This window comes from Podarcis bocagei, assembly GCF_964188305.1.
Source record: "Podarcis bocagei genome assembly, chromosome: 5".
Lineage (NCBI taxonomy): Eukaryota > Metazoa > Chordata > Lepidosauria > Squamata > Lacertidae > Podarcis > Podarcis bocagei.
Window position 1 is genome coordinate 5,376,432 of NC_138129.1, and position 16,265 is coordinate 5,392,696.

Genomic DNA, 16,265 nt, shown 5'->3' on the forward strand with positions numbered 1-16,265 from the left:
GCGGTGGATGCGACGCAGCGACACATCCCCTTTGCCCGGCCAGACGGCTCCAGAAACCGGATCAGACCCGCCTTCCCATTGGCCGGGCCGGCGAGGGATGCTCCGCTCCCCGCGCCGCGATTGGCCGGCGCGCATTCCACCGTGGCCGCTCGCCTCCGCCCTGCGCCTTTTATAGCTATATCTAGACGGCGCCTTGGCGAGCCCCGCAGAGCGCGGCTCCGGGACGCGCGGCGAGGCGTCGGCGAGAGTTTCCCCGCGTCGGACGCGCCTCCGCGGGGCTCGGGCCGTTGCAGAGAAGCGGCGGCTCTCCTTTCCTCCCACCCCCGACGGCGCGGCCATGGCGTTCGCGCTGCTGCGCCCGGTGGCGGCGCGCGTCCTGTACCCGGAGCTGCGCCTGCTGTCGGAGGAGGACGACGCGTCGGAGGACGACGAGGAGGCGCGCAGCGGCGGCAGCAGCGACGCGTCGGAGCGCTCCTTCGGCTGCTGTCCAGCCGCTGCCCGGCCGTCCGGCGGGCCGGTGGTGGTGGTCAAGCAGCGGCAGGCGGCCAACGCGCGCGAGCGGGACCGGACGCAGAGCGTGAACACCGCCTTCACGGCGCTGCGCACCCTCATCCCCACCGAGCCGGTGGACAGAAAACTGTCCAAGATCGAGACGCTGCGCCTGGCGTCCAGCTACATCGCGCACCTCGCCAACGTGCTGCTCCTGGGCGACGGCGCCGACGACGGGCAGCCCTGCTTCCGCGCCCTGTGCGGGGCCAAGGGAGACGTGATGGAGCCGGGCAAGCAGCCGCGCAGCATCTGCACCTTCTGCCTCAGCAACCAGAGGAAGGGGGTGAGTCCTGCTGCCCGAGGGGGCTGCGGCTGCGGGAGTCCAGGATAGCTTAGAAGCGCTCAGCCCTCGGGTCCCTAATCCTTCATCTGGAAGCATGGGCATAGCCAGGATTTGGGGGGGGGGGGGAGAGACTTGCTGGAGGGGCAGAACCGACCCGATGGGTCAGTTAAGTACAGTGGTACCTCGGGTTACATACACTTCAGGTTACAGACTCTGCTAACCCAGAAATAGTACCTCGGGTTAAGAACTTTGCTTCAGGATGAGAACAGAAATCTTGCTCTGGCGGCACAGTGGCAGCAGTAGGCCCCATTAACTAAAGTGGTAAAGGTAAAGGGACCCCTGACCATTAGGTCCAGTCGTGACTGACTCTGGGGTTGCGGCACTCATCTTGCTTTATTGGCCAAGGGAGCCGGTGTCCAGCTTCCGGGTCATCTGGCCAGCATGAGTAAGCCGCTTCTGGCAAACCAGAGCAGCGCACCATTTACTTTCCCGCCGGAGCGATACCTATTTATCTACTTGCACTTTGACGTGCTTTCGAACTGCTAGGTTGGCAGGAGCAGGGACCGAGCAACGGGAGCTCACCCCGTCACGGGGATTCGAACCGCCAACCTTCTGATTGGCAAGTCCTAGGCTCTGTGGTTTAGCCCACAGTGCCCTTAGGTGAAGAACAGTTTCAGGTTAAGAATGGACCTCTGGAACAAATTAAGTTCTTAACCCCGAAGTACCACTGTATTTCTATTGCCCCCCTCCCCCTCCTTGGCTACACCCATGCCTGGAAGCAATTACTCAGCAGCACTCTGTGCATGCTCAGAGGCACGCTTTGTTTGGCAATCGTGGCCCCTGTTGCAAGGCAGGGGCCTGGCATTCAGAAGCAACTCTCCAGGGTGGGGAGGTTTATAAAAGCCCTCATTTCCCAGGGAGCTAGCAGATTGTTCCCTTACACACAGGTCAGTTTTGCTTCTCCTGTGAAAACCCTAGGTGGGAGGTAGGCAATCGCCTCCTCCTATCAGCTGAGGGGATTCCAATCAGGCCAGCACAGTTGGTTCTTCATTTTATGTGTTTGTGCTTTTTATAGACTGCGACAAACAGTGCTTGACTCCAAACCCTCTGTTCAGGGCCAGAGCTAAGACTTGAATCAAATGTGATGATGATGATGATAATAATAATAACAATAATAATAATAAATAAATAAATAAATAAATAATAAATAAATAACAACTTTTATTTATATCTCACCCTCCCCGGCCAAAGTCGGGCTCAGGGCAGCTAACATCAAATATATAACATTGGTATAAAATCAAACAATAATTAAATTACTTCCTAGAAACAGGTCAGAATCAAATTAAAGTCTAATTAGATGGCTTCCCGCAGGGTTAGGGTTGGGAACAGTAAGTGCTCATCAGGAGAGGGTGTCTCTGGACATGCGCAGAATGCTTTCCTCTTACTGTTTAAACAGGGGTGTACACCTGCACTCACCAGGTTGGGGGGAAAACGTTGGAATTCCTGGCTTCTCCAAAGGCTTCAGTGCGGAAACGTCCAACGCTAGAAGTTTATCCCCCTTTGTGCAGATGGGTAGACTGAGGTTGGGAGATGGTGGCTAGCCCTTAGTTCATTGATGAATTAGTCTGGGTCCTGATCTAACACCAGCCCTTTACAATTCTTTTTACTGATTGCATTTATACCCCAACTTTTGCTCCTCCTCAAGTGTGGCATACATCTCCCCTCTCTTCATTTAATCTCCACATCAACCCTGTGAAGTAGGTTAGACTGAGGGGCTATCATTGGCCCAAGGTCACCCAGTGAAGCTCCATGGCAGAGGTTGTAATCGGACACTCTAACCACAAACCTCTAGGATAGCAAGGCACAGCATTAGTGCTGAGTGTTTGCATATACCGCCTGTTTTCCATCTATTTCCTGCATCTCCCCACTGCAAAATAGTGAATGGGGGGCTGTAGTCAGACATGGCTTCCATCTCTACTAGACTGGCCCTCCTGGACGTAGTCCACTCTTCTGACAGCAGGGAGATGAGGAGGCTTTGGCCTTCATAACTTGCTGGTGGGCCACTTGCATAAAACAGGATCCTGGAGTCAAATGATCTTTGGTCTGATCCAGCTGGGCAGTTTTTGTCTTTCAAGGTAGTTAGCGCAACCAACACATCCTCAAAATATTTGAGCCTCTTACAGACAACCAATTTTGCACAGCATTCACCCTGATTTGCTTATATCAGGGGTCAGCAAACTTTTTCAGCAGGGGGCTGATCCACTGTCCCTCAGATTTTGTGGGGGGCCGGACTATATTTTGGTGCAAAAGATGAATTTATTCCTGTGCCCCACAAATAACCCAGAGATGCAATTTAAATAAAAGCACACATTCTACTCGTGTAAAAACACCAGACAGGCCCCACAAATAACCCAGAAATGCATTTTAAATAAAAGCACACATTCTACTCATGTAAAGACATGCTGATTCCCGGACCGTCCTCGGGACGGATTTAGAAGGCGATTGGGCTGGATCCGGCCCCCGGGCCTTAGTTTGCCTACCCATTACTTTCAGCGGTTCGCAACCTGTGGGTCCTCAGATGTTGTTGGACTACAACTCCCACCATCACTGAGCTCTGGCCTTGCTAGCTAGGGGTGATGGGAGTTGTAGTTCAGCAACATCTGGGGACTCACAGGTTCAGAAAGGCTGGCTTATATGGTGGTTAGGGTGTGCCAAGTATTTATTGAGCACTCATCCTGTTCTGTGTGGCAGGGGGAGTGTCTCTACATCTTCCCATTCAGGCGCTCCACACTTTTCGATCCACTTTCCAAGTGCTTGTTTCAAAAGTGGTTTTGTTGTGCCAGGACAACATAACCATTAAATCCATTTTATTTTCGCACACCTGAAATTCTGGTGTACGAAACAGATGGTCTGGAGGCATCGCCAGTCCGAGCTGTATTTCCTTGTAGGAGGAGTTGGTTAGATCAGGCATGGTTCCCTGTTTTTTTCCTGAAAACCCGATTTTCAAATTACACTGAATATATATGTTTCAATGGAGATACGGGAACAAAACACCAAGAAGACTCACAACGGTAGACAAAAATCCGTTTCAGCTGCTCAGTCTTTTCCAGTTCACTTTGTTTTCTCAGTTGTCAATGGAGAAAGTGATAACATTCAGTTCCTGAAGAGATATCCTGGTTCCAAATAATGTTTTGTTGTGTTTGCTGTAGGGACTCTTGTTGTTGTTCTTTGTCCTGATTTAGTATAATAAGGCTGCTTCCGATATTCCTTTATAAGGTTGCTTGCAAGCGGGGGTTAGTTTGGGTTTATATATATATATAGAGAGAGAGAGCAAACTGTAGCTCAGCACTGCCATGGCCTGGGCAGTTGCATCAGCCACAGAGTCTACTGCTTGTGGAATGGCAACCAGGAGGTCTTTGGGCAGACAGAGGTAGAAGGAAGAATAACAAACCATGGTTGGCTTGTGTGTGTCTGATGCAGAACATGCAATAGTCTATGGCTAGTACAAACCATGGGCTATTGTAATGTCTGAACCAGCCTATATATATTCAGTAATGGCTGGGGGAGCCAGCATACCATCACCATTGGGTGACGGTGGCCTTTAGCGTTATGGAGGGCCAAAGGTTCTCCACCCCGATCTAGGGACTCCCCATTGATTTTGGTGGGTTTGGTACCCTATTATGAAAACTGGGGCTTGCCCCTTGATCTCTAGCATGACAACAACATGGGGAGGAAGGGGTCATTCTGTTGAGTTGCCTAAAAATTCTTTAGGCCAAGCCTGTTTAATGTCTGCAGGTCAGTTTTATACTGATGCTCTTTTGCACCAGCAAACATTTCACGCTTGCATCTCCCGAGGGGACTGAAGGATTTGCACCAATGCGTGAGCCTTGGAGCATCTTTTATGAACGAGCTTTTGCTGTCTTCTGAAACCTTGTAGGCTAGGGTTACCAGACGTCTCTGGTTCCAGGGAACACTCCCCGGATTTGCAAATCTGTCCCCAGAATGTCCCCAGATTTGCAAATCTGTCCCCGGGAAACGTGGCAGCAGCAACCTCAGCAGCCCGGAGCCAGCCTGGTAGCGCAGTTGGCTCTGGCTGGCTTCAGGAGCTATGCGCTGCCGTGGCGCCCGCCATTTTTCCTCACCGGAAGTCCCCATATGATGTGTTACCCGTTCAGGCATAGGCATGATGCTCTGCCTAAGACCGAGCTAATATTATTAATAATAAATAATAATAATTTATTTATTACTTATACCTAGTTCATCTGGCTGGGTCTCCCCAGCCATGCTGGGCAGCTCCCAACAGAATATTAAAAACACAATGAAAAATCAAACGTTAAAAACTTCCCTAAAGAGGGCTGCCTTCAGATGTCTTCTAAAAGTCAGATAGTTGTTTATTTTCTTGACATTTGATGGGAGGGTGTTCCAGAGGGCGGGCGCCACCACCGAGAAGGCCCTTTGTCTGGTTCCCTGTAACCTCACTTCCCCCAGTGAGGGAACCACCAGAAGACCTCGGAACTGGACCTCGGTGTCCGGGCCGAATGATGGGGGTGGAGACGCTCCTTCAGGTATACTAGGCCGAGGCAGTTTAGGGTTTTAAAGGTCAGCACCAACACTTTGAATTGTGCTCAGAAACGTACTGGGAGCCAATGTAAGTCTTTCAAGCCCGGTGTTATGTGGTCTCGGTGGCTGCTCCCAGTCACCAGTCTATCTGCCACATTCTGGATTAGTTGTGGTTTCCGGGTCTCCTTCAAAGGGAGCCCCACGTAGAGCACACTGCAGTAGTCCAAGCGGGAGATAACCAGAGCATGCACCACTCTGGCGAGACAGTGCGCAGGCAGGGAGGGTCTCAGCAGACTAGACAATTCCATGCTAACTGGACCTTCTGTGGCAGAATGGGGCTGTGTGACTGGCTGTTAACTAGAAAGTTGGTGGTCTGAGCCCACCCAGGAACAGCTGTGGGCAGAATTCCTGCATTGCAAGGGATTGGACTAGATGAGGGGTCCTCATTCTGTGATTCTATTTTGATCTGCATCTGCAGCATCCTGGGTTCCTTATCGGGGTTCCTAGATGCTAACAGCACCACTAACAGCAGGTGAGCTTCACAGGGATACTGATTGTGTCTCTGTGGAGTCTAGCCTCAGTAATCAGGACGCATGTATCATCTCCTCATCTTTGGGTCTTTGCAGCACTTTAACGGGCTGTCAAGGGAATTCAATTTTGTTGGGAGCAGTGCCTTTTAACATGACGTTTTCACAGCATGACATTCAGCTGAATTGTACAGCCAAAATGTAGAATCCAGCAGCAGGAATAAAATCGTATTGAACATTCCTGCGCTGTAGGGAGTTGGACAAGATCAGGCATAGGCAAACTCAGCCCTCCAGGTGTTTTGGGACTACAACTCCCATCACCCATAGCTAACAGGACCAGTGGTCAGGGATGATGGGAATTGTAGTCCCAAAACATCTGGAGGGCCGAGTTTGCTTTTGCCTGGACTAGATGATTCTCGTAGTCGCTCCCAATGCTACAATTCTGTGATTAGCAGCTCCATTCAATAGCTTCTATTTACTGGAAGAGCACATGGGTTTTATGTGTAATGCCCAGTCTAGCATCTCTGGTTGCAGAGAAAGACATCTGGTGGTCAGCAAACAGACAACTGTATTGATCTCCGAAGAGCAATGCTCTGCTCCAAATATTAAGCAACCTTCACCAATCCAGTGCCCTCCAGATGCTCTGCAACTGCAACTCTTCCCCAGCCACCATGGCCAATGATCAGAGATGATGGGATCTGTAGTGTAAAGCAACCTCACAGATTGTTGGAAGGAGAGAGGGGAATGTTGGCAGGACCACAGCTGTGTGTGGGTCTTGTCCTTCAAGCCACGGTAGTTTCAACTTCCAAAAATGGAGAAGACGATGAGGGGAGCCCAGGATACCCTTGTGTTTTGTTTTGAAAAAATGGCTCGATCGAAAAATTTTCTTTCTAAGTGCTGGGAAGGAGTGCGACCTTTTGGATTTCCAAAGTGACTGGAGGAGAGCCTTAATCCAGGGCTCAGCCTGGGAGCTGGCTGTCATTCCAGACTCGCTCCGGCTTCCGGCTATTCCCCAGCTGGCGATGACATCATGACCTTCGCCATGGCAACCTTCTGTGAGGCCATAAGCAAGACTCCTGGCGGGGAAAGGCAGGAAGGGCGACGCTCCAGGTCCCATGCCCCCTTCTGCCAAAACGGCCGTTGCTCTTAGTCCCTTAAGGTCTGGGCGCATCTCCTCCCGCACGTCACATGCTGGAACATGCTGGCTATGCGCTTTCTCCAACCAGAGATGGCAACCCCGCTGCCCCACGGCACGTTGCTGAAAGGGGGGGAGATGGTAGATCAACTTTTATGAGTTGTGCGTGCAGAAGGTTCTGGGTTCAATCCCTGCTATCTCCAGGGAATGACCCCTGCCTGGAGTCCTGAAGGGTCTCTGCCAGTTGCTGCGGGCAGCAGTGAGCTTGGTGGAGCCAAGAGGCCAGACTCACAGTGCAAGGCAGATTCCCAGGTTCCATGTGGTGTGCCTGCTTCCCCTGCAAAAGCCTCTCCTCCCCCAAGTTTGAAAAGCAAAGGCGTTTGTTCTTTCAGTTTCTGTATTTAAGGTTGGGAAAATAAGTAGCCTGAAAAATTCATTTCTCTACATTTCTGCTCCACTTTGCAAGTCCTTGTCATTGGATTTTAAAGCCCTTTTGAAAATTTGTCAGCATCAATTGGATGCATGAACCCATGAACTCTGCAGTTAAGCCCTTTGTGGCTTAGGGCCCTCATACTTACAGGACTGCCTTTCCTGGTCTGCCCCTCAGAGAACCTTAAGGTCCATGAACAACCATAGTTTAGAGGTCCATAAGGAAGTCAGACTATCCTCCACCAGGGCCAGGGCCTTCTCAGTGATGGCTCCGACCTGGTGGAATGCTCTGCCCCATGAGACCAGGGCCCTGCAGGATTTAACCTCCTTCCGTCAGGCCTGTAAGACAGAGCTATTCCACCTGGCCTTTAATTTGAATTCAGCCCGATCTTTTATTTCCCTTCTCTTCCCTCCCCCTACCCTTTTATGAAGATCACCCGCTCTGAGACTCCACAGCTAATTCTCCCCTCGCTGGCCCAAGTAGGACCAATTCAGCCAGCTAGCCCTGGGGATTACCTAATGTTTATTTCCCCTAAATTGATTTTTGAATTTTATTGTTATTCATGTTTTTATACTGTATTTTATGCTGCTTTTATAATGATAATTTTATAATTTGTTGTTAGCCGCCGTGAGCCCAGTTTTTGAACCGGGAAGGGCGGGGTATAAATAAAAATATTATTATTATTATTATTATTATTATTATTATTATTATTATTATTGATGCTGGATTAGATGGCCATTGACATGATCTAGCAGGCTCTTGCATTCTTATGCTTACTGGGAGGCAGCAGGAGAAGGTGAGGTAGCGGCAAGGTTGGCGCTCTGCAATCACACAGGTGGAGCCCAATTGGCATTCCCTCCAGCAAATCTGCACTGGGCAAACCTCACCCCAGCTTCACCCCTACCCCTTACCCTCCTGGTGATCAGCAGCGACAAAACTGACCAGAGGTCAGGTGACTGATGACCAACGCTGCTGTTGGGCTGATCTGGAATCCTAGGTTGTTCCTATGTGTGTGTGTGAAGGCATTATTCAGAATAGCACAACCCACTAAGAAAGATTATAGCACAATAAAATTCAGAACAGAAGCAACTGCACACTTACTCACAATGCAATTAAAGCTGGAGGTGTGAATGATTATCAGACTTTGGAAAACCTGGTATTACTGGGTCAAGATCATCATTTCCTGTTGCATTAAACTTAAATTCAACAGAACTGATGAACTTGACCCAGTGGTACCAGGTTTCCCAAAGTCTAATAGTCATTAACAGCTACACCTCTTGCCCCCTTGTCTTTTGGTGACCCCATAAGTAATCCACACCCCACCCAGGAGGCAGTACCACCCACTTTGAGAGCAGATGCCCTAGAGAATTCTGGGACATGGGTGTTGTTAGAGGTTGGCCCAGGGTGACTGAATCGTGCGTCTTTCAACCAGGCTTTAGAAAGCGTTATTTTCACTTTGCTTACAGTGCTGGTGAGACCCCAGCTACTTGCCGTCTTAATTTGCCCAGAGATATCTCCACACTTTGGGGACGCGGGTGGCGCTGTGGGTTAAACCACAGAGCCTAGGACTTGCCAATCAGAAGGTTGGCGGTTCGAATCCCCGCAACGGGGTGAGCTCCGTTTGCTCGGTCCCAGCTCCTGCCCACCTAGCAGTTCGAAAGCACGTCAAAGTGCAAGAAGATAAATAGGTACCGCTCCGGCGGGAAGGAAAACGGCATTTCCGTGCACTGCTCTGGTTCGCCAGAAGCGGCTTAGTCCTGCTAGCCACAGGACCCGGAAGCTGTACGCTGGCTCCCTTGGCCAATAAAGCGAGATGAGCACCACAACCCCAGAGTCGGTCACGACTGGACCTAATGGTCAGGGGTCCCTTTACCTTTACCTATCTCTACACTTTAAGTAACACACATACCCTGAGCCTTTTCAATACCTAGTAATGACCCTGTTCTGAGACCAGTGGCAGGATTCTGGCTCTCAAACGTCAGCAGCACCCTGCGTGGCACTAAAATTTGGCGACCCACACCTCTTGCGCTCTGTTCTGCAGCATTGCAGTGGTGCCTGCTGCGGCCAAACCGGGTGCCCCACTCTAAAACCGCCTCTGCCAAGGCATTCGGATCGCATGAGCACTGGCTGCTGGGCTGAGATGTTCCCTTGAAATGAATCAAATGGTGCTTTGCAGGAGAAGGTTGAGGCTGGAGAACAAGGTGCCTTCCAAGCCAGCTCGGCTGCCGTGAATGACCTTGGGGTGCCAAGTGGCAAAAGGCTTAAACTAGCCTGGCAAAGCCTCACCCACCCAGACCGAACTCTCTGCTCCCCAGTTGGTGAGTAGGGAGTTAATCCTGATCTCTGCAGGACTGCAGAGTGACAGCAACTGGTGGGCAGGTGGATGTGGTTTGAGAGGTGGGAATGGTCTCACCCAACCCCTGGCACAGATAATTATCTTTGCAGTGGCGTAGCGTGGGTTGTCAGCACCCGGGGCAAGGCAAGTAATTTGCGCCCCCTAACCCGTGGATTTGCGCCCCCTAACCCGTGGATTTGCGCCCCCTAACCCTAACCCCCAGATGTTGCGCCCGGTGCGGCCGGGCCCCCCTGCACCCCCCACGCTACGCCACTGTATCTTTGCATGCATTGGTTTGTAATTAGCTTTTTGCCTTTTTCTTTTCTTGCAGCTGCTGTTCATAAACGAAAGGAAATATTGCTAGGGGTTTTGGGGAGGGAGTGTCACAGTCAGGGGCGCGGACTTATAAAAAATATTGGGGGGGGGGCGGGAAAGCTCATGAATAATAAATAAGCTCATGAATATGCAGATAAAGTGGCGCCGCCTCCTCGTGAGCGAATAGGGGAGAGCGTGCTGCGCCTATTAATCAGCTCCGAAGGAAATTGGGTGGAGCTTTTGCTCGGGAGGGAGGGCAGGAGGCATGCAGCCCGACCCTGTGCATTTTGGGCTGGGGGAGGGGCGGCGGTGGCGCTCTGCTGGAGGGGTGCCCGAGATTATTGGGGGGGCGGAGCCCCCCAAACGAATTTTTGAGGGGGCTCGGGCCCCCTCAGGCCCCATGGAGTCGGCGCCTATGGTCACAGTACCAATCTGGATTGTCCCAAAATGTGACCCCTATTCAGAGTTCATTAGTTAAAAACCTCTTATGCAGTGCAACATGCAGCTTAGGGCTATATCTGCAGGAAGGTGAGCCTTAGCTGGGGGGGCAGGTGTAGCCCCCCCAGGCATATTTCTCTTGCCCCCAGGACTCTCCCCAGGTCACACCACCCTTTACCACCCCCATTTTGCCCCATCCTCAAGTGCTTTTCGCTTGCCTAAAAAGATGTTACGTCTTGCTTGCCTGGAAAGAGGATAAGTGAGTGTTGTGTGACGCCGCTTCTGTACAAAAGGCATTGATTGCCCTGCCCTCTTTGGCCCCTGGAACGTTACACAGATGGGAAGGTGGCCCTCCATCTAGATTATCCTCCACCAGGGCCAGGGCCTTCTCAGTGATGGCTCCGACCTAGTGGAATGCTCTGTCCCATGAGACCAGGGCCCTGCAGGATTTAACCTCCTTCCACAGGGCCTGTAAGGCAGAGCTATTCCGCCTGGCTTTCAATTTGAACTTAGTCTGATCTTCCCTCCCCCTCCCCATTTTATGAAGATTATCCTCTCTGGGATCCCACAACTAATTCTCCCCTGGTCTCCTTGCTGGCCCAAATAGGACTAATTTAGCCAGCTAGCCCTGGTGATCATCTAATGTTTATTGGATGGATTTCCCCCCTAAATTGATTTTTGAATTCTGAATTGATTGTTATTCATGTTTTATGCTGTTTTTTGTTGCAGCAATTAAGTGTTTAAAATTTGTTGTTAGCCACCCTGAGCCCGGTTTTTGAACCGGGAAGGGCGGGGTATAAATAAAAATTTATTCTTGTTATTATTGTCTGAAAAGAGTCCCCCACCCTGGCGTAGTGACTAAGAAGCTGAGGTTCAAATGGGGGAGCCTGCCGCAATTTCAGGCTTGTGAGTCCACCGGGTGAGTGGGTGACTTCAGGCCCCCTCCAACACGCGTCTAATAACATTGGCCTACCTTGGGGGGTTGTTGTGACTGTTGCAAGACAATGCAGGTGAATTGCTTTACTTGCTACGTTTCTGCTTCCTCTCCAGGGAGCTCAGTGTGGCATGGATGGTTCTCCCCACCCCCCACCCCCATTTAATCCGCACAACAACCCTGTGAGTTAGGTTAGGCTGAAGGGGAGTGATGCCCCTCCCCTCAGTCACTACCCATTGAGCTTCATGGCAGAGTGGGGGTGCAAACCCTGGTCATAGCTGTCAACTTACAGATTTGAAAATAAGGGACCAGCAGCCTCGAAAATAAGGGATAAGCAGCCAAAATAAGGGATCAACAATTACTTTGATAAAATACGTATTTTGTTGCGTGCAAATGGCTTTAGATACCTGTTAGTTCCATAAATTACCATATAGCATATATTCAACACAAAAAACACAGCAACAATTCGTTCTTGACAAAGCACAGCTGGACATAGAAAGGGCCCCATTACTTTCAGGAGCTTATTTAAGGGACATCACCAATAAGGGACAGCAGCGGGACATGGCGCTGGGATAAGGGGCTGTCCCGCCAAATAAGGGACGCTTGACAGCTATGACCCTGGTCTTCCACAGCTCCTAGTCTAGCACTCTAACTGAAACTGTTAGAAACTGAAATATAGAAGCTAATCGCCAAATAGCACCTTAGGTTACAGCTGCCACAACGGAATGTTTCCCGTTTTCCCCATTTTTCCTTGTTGAGATTTATTGCTATTATTATTCATTTCATTTCTATACAGCTTTGAATTTTAAGGGAAAAAATATTCAGTGCTGTTTACCTTAAAACATAACACAAAACAATCGAGAAACAACAAGCTTCAAGGAAAATATTTCAGATCCTTCTCTAAATGACAATTTGCTTTACCAATATTTATTTATATGGAACTCCTATTTGGGGACTTCCCTGGCTTTTTTCTGGCCCATGTAGGACCAGTCTGGATAGTTAGCCTTGGTGAAGACTTGACGTTTTCATCCCCAAAAAAGTTTTTGATTTGAGTTTCCACTGAAATGAGGCTGTGTTTTAATGTTGTATTTTAAACTTGTTTTTAAGTTGTATTTCAATCAATTGTTTTTATATTGGGTGTTAGCTGCCCTGAGCCCGGTCTTGGCTGGGGAGGAAAGGTAAAGGTACCCCTGCCCGTACGGGCCAGTCTTGACAGACTCTAGGGTTGTGCGCTCATCTCACTCTAGAGGCCGGGAGCCAGCGCTGTCCGCAGACACTTCCGGGTCACGTGGCCAGCGTGATGAAGCTGCTCCGGTGAACTGGCACCAGAGCAGCACACGGAAACGCCGTTTACCTTCCCGCTATAAAGCGGTACCTATTTATCTACTTGCACTTTGACGTACTTTCCAACTGCTAGGTGGGCAGGAGCTGGGACCGAACGATGGGAGCTCACCCCGCCGCGGGTATTCGAACCGCCGACCATGCGATCGGCAAGTCCTAGGCTCTGTGTTTTTACCCACAGCGCCACCCATTCACCCATTGCCTACTTCATTTATGTAGCTGCCACAGAGCAGAAGGACTCTAGGAAGGCAGTGTGGTGTAGTGATTAGAGTGTCAGACTTGGACCTGGGAGATTAGGGTCTTCGCCTACCTCACAGGGTTGTCGTAGGGATTAACTAAAGAGGAAAAGGCAGGGTATAAATTCAATAAATAAGCTTTTCCACTGACCTGCTTAAGAAAGCTAGAGGGGCCAGCCAGATGTCAGTCACTAGCCTGGCATCCAGAAATCTCCATGTGGTCACGATTGGGCCAGTGCCAGTCGCAAAATGCACCTGGTGCCTGGGGAATTTATTTTTTTATATATAATTTTTTATTAGTTTTTCAACGTATCATTTTCAACAGTAATTAAACATACTTTTACATCTTATTCAATTTTTTTGACTTCCACCAGCCCTGTCTGAAAATTTTCCAATCTAATCTCTTAGTATGCATTTCTTATTTCCCCTATTACATTTCAAACTCATAACCAATATGCCTATCTTTTCCTACTTTGTAACGCTTCGTATATTTCTTCTTCCAAAACTTCTTGTAGTCCTACTAGCGTAATTTGGTGTCTGGGGAATTCCTAGCACTGACTCCAACCACTGGACCCCACAGCCTTGGGCAGGTCCGGCACTTCTTTCAACGCTTTCTCTGCCTTCCTTCCAGGGCATCCGCCGGGATCTGGGCAGGGGCAACTGCCTGAAGGCAAGAGGCGTGAGCCACCTGAAGGTGCTGCGGAGATGAGACGAAGCAGAGACAACCGCCTGTCTGAGAAGCCATGGTGGGCTTGACGCCTGGGGCGGCTTGAGTTGGAAGTTCCTGACTGGGGCGAGAGGGTAGGGTGACTGGAACCAGGGTGGGCTCGGTGCTGGCGGGTGACAATCTCCAAGACGACGGGGAAGCTGGCCCTGCGGACTCGGGGGAGACGGGAGAGGGTGGGAACGAAACCTCCCCCCCCCCCGAACCGAGCTGCGGCGCAACGAGGGATTGTGGTTTGCCAAGGAGAGACGGACAAGCCATTCCTTGGACTTCCGCCCAGATCCAGGAGGAGTCACTCCGCCACCGGTGCTTTTCCAGTAGGGGAGAGGGCACGAGAACTTAGTGGATCCCGGGGGGGTGGCAGGGGCTCCTGAGACCTCTAGCCTACTTTCGAACGGACAACGTTGAAACAGAGCTTTATCCAAGATGATTGCTGGTCCGTATGATCGCTGTCGGTAGTTGTTGTTATTTCCTCATTCAGCAGGGCTCGAAAATAAAGTTATTTTTCACATCCTCGGGTGACTCTCTGTTTGCTGCTGCGTCCCGGAGTCTTCCTTTATTCTCAGAGGCTCATCCCACTAAGGAGAGCTTGGCTTGGCCCCCACCCCACTTACTAATAAAAATGAAATGGTTCTCAATAAAATAAAGCAAAGCTAAAGAGCAGAATGAACTGAAGCTGCAGCAAGCTGGAAGCAGCCTAAGATTGGGCGTTATCAGGGAACAGATTTCCGTAATGTTTCTAGCTGAGAACAATTCCAAAAGGGGTGAATGTGTGAAATCGTAGAACTACAGGGCTACAGGACTATGGCGGTCATCTAGTCCAACTCCCTGCAATTCAGGAATCTTTTGCCCAGTGTGGGGCTCGAACCCACGACCCACAGATTGAGATTCTAATACTCTACAGACCGAGACTCTGAAGCTCCACGTGATTCGAGCCTCAGGCTTACGAACTGAGCTATTTGATCCACATCTCCAACATTTATCCAAGCCTAACTTGCATATTAAAGGGACGCGGGTGGCGCTGTGGTCTAAACCACAGAGCCTAGGGCTTGCTGATCAGAAGGTCAGCGGTTTGAATCCCTGCGGCAGGGTGAGTTCCCGTTGTTCAGTCCCTGCTCCTGCCAACCTAGCAGTTCGAAAGCACCTCAAAGTGCAAGTAGATAAATAGGTACCGCTCCGGCGGGAAGGTAAACGGCGTTTCCATGCGCTGCTCTGGTTTGCCAGAAGCGGCTTAGTCATGCTGGCCACATGACTCGGAAGCTGTACGCCGGCTTCCTCGGCCAGTAAAGCGAGATGAGCGCCGCAACCCCAGAGTCGGTCACGACTGGACCTAATGGTCAGGGGTCCCTTTACCTTTACCTTTTAACTTGCATATTAACTTCACATTATAAGGTGTTAAATACCATTGATATAGGGCTTTTAAGTAGTCCTTTAAAGGTAAAGGGACCCCTGACCATTAGGTCCAGTCGCAAACAACTCTGGGGTTGCGGCGCTCATCTCGCTTTAAAGGCTGAGGGAGCCGGTGTTTGTCCACAGTTTTTCCGGGTCATGTGGTCAGCATGACTGAGCCGCTTCTGGCACAACACCATGGCAGAAACCAGAGCACACGGAAACGCCGTTTACCTTCCCGCCAGAGTGGTACCTATTTATCTACTTGCACTTTGATGTGCTTTCAAACTGCTAGGTTGGCAGGAGCTGGGACCGAACAATGGGAGCTCACTCCGTCACGGGAATTTGAACTGCCAACCATCGGCAAGCCCAAGCCATACAGTGGCTTAACCCACAGCGCCACCCGCGTCCCGTAGTAGTCCTTTAGGTCTGATGAAATTCTATTACGGTGGAAGTCATCCTGATTTTTTAAATAAAAACTCACAGCAGTGACCCTTTGCAGCAAATGATCCTTATGTTGACAGGTAGCACCGAGAGCTCAGGCAAATTTGCACACCGTGTCCCCTGGATTAGGGTACAATAGCTTGCAGTGGGGGACACCGCTGGAAACTCGCAACATGGGAAGGAGCATGCCTGATTTATCTGGTCTGGGAAAGGTGAAGGGTGTTGAGGGTGACTCTATGGCCCTGGATGACTCAGAGGCTGTCCAGCCCAGCTGTGGAGACAGGAAGCTTGGGATTCATTTCCTAATAGGCCTGCACAGATTCCCTTTTATAGACCGGAGCCTTCGTTGCCCAGCTTAAAGACCTTCCCTTCCCAGCCTCTTAAAATGGTCTTTATCACAAGGGTCAAGAAAGCTGCTTGGAGGTGCTCAGCAGAGCCAGCTTCGGAGGGTCAGGGACTGGCAGGAACCCCAGGTGTGGCCAACGGGAGCGGGCGCTGCCCCACCAGCACTGCTGCGCCCACAAAAGTCAGATAAAGCACATGAGAAGACAGGCTGCTCCACGTTTTTGCTGTGCTCAGGGACCCCCGAGCTACAGTTGCTGGTCAGGATGGGGTTAACCAGCTG

At 50.5% G+C, this 16,265-nt stretch overlaps 1 protein-coding gene across 1 annotated transcript; it reads left to right on the top strand.

Annotated features, from left to right (window-relative positions):
- The first annotated feature begins 221 nt into the window (after nt 1-221).
- On the top strand, nt 222-14,318 carry TCF15 (transcription factor 15). The gene is made up of 2 exons (XM_081196768.1): nt 222-832; nt 13,715-14,318. The coding sequence occupies exons 1-2, from the start codon at nt 338-340 to the stop codon at nt 13,790-13,792; spliced, it is 573 nt and encodes a 190-aa protein (XP_081052894.1). The 5' UTR covers nt 222-337; the 3' UTR covers nt 13,793-14,318.
- The last annotated feature ends 1,947 nt before the right edge of the window (nt 14,319-16,265 follow it).

Excerpts from the sequence above, each read along its gene's own strand:
- TCF15 (XM_081196768.1), top strand. The coding sequence starts at position 338 with ATGGCGTTCGCGCTGCTGCGCCCGGTGGCGGCGCGCGTCCTGTACCCG. Across the intron at positions 833-13,714 it reads TCAGCAACCAGAGGAAGGGG|GGCATCCGCCGGGATCTGGG; the intron begins GTGAGTCCTGCT and ends CCTTCCTTCCAG.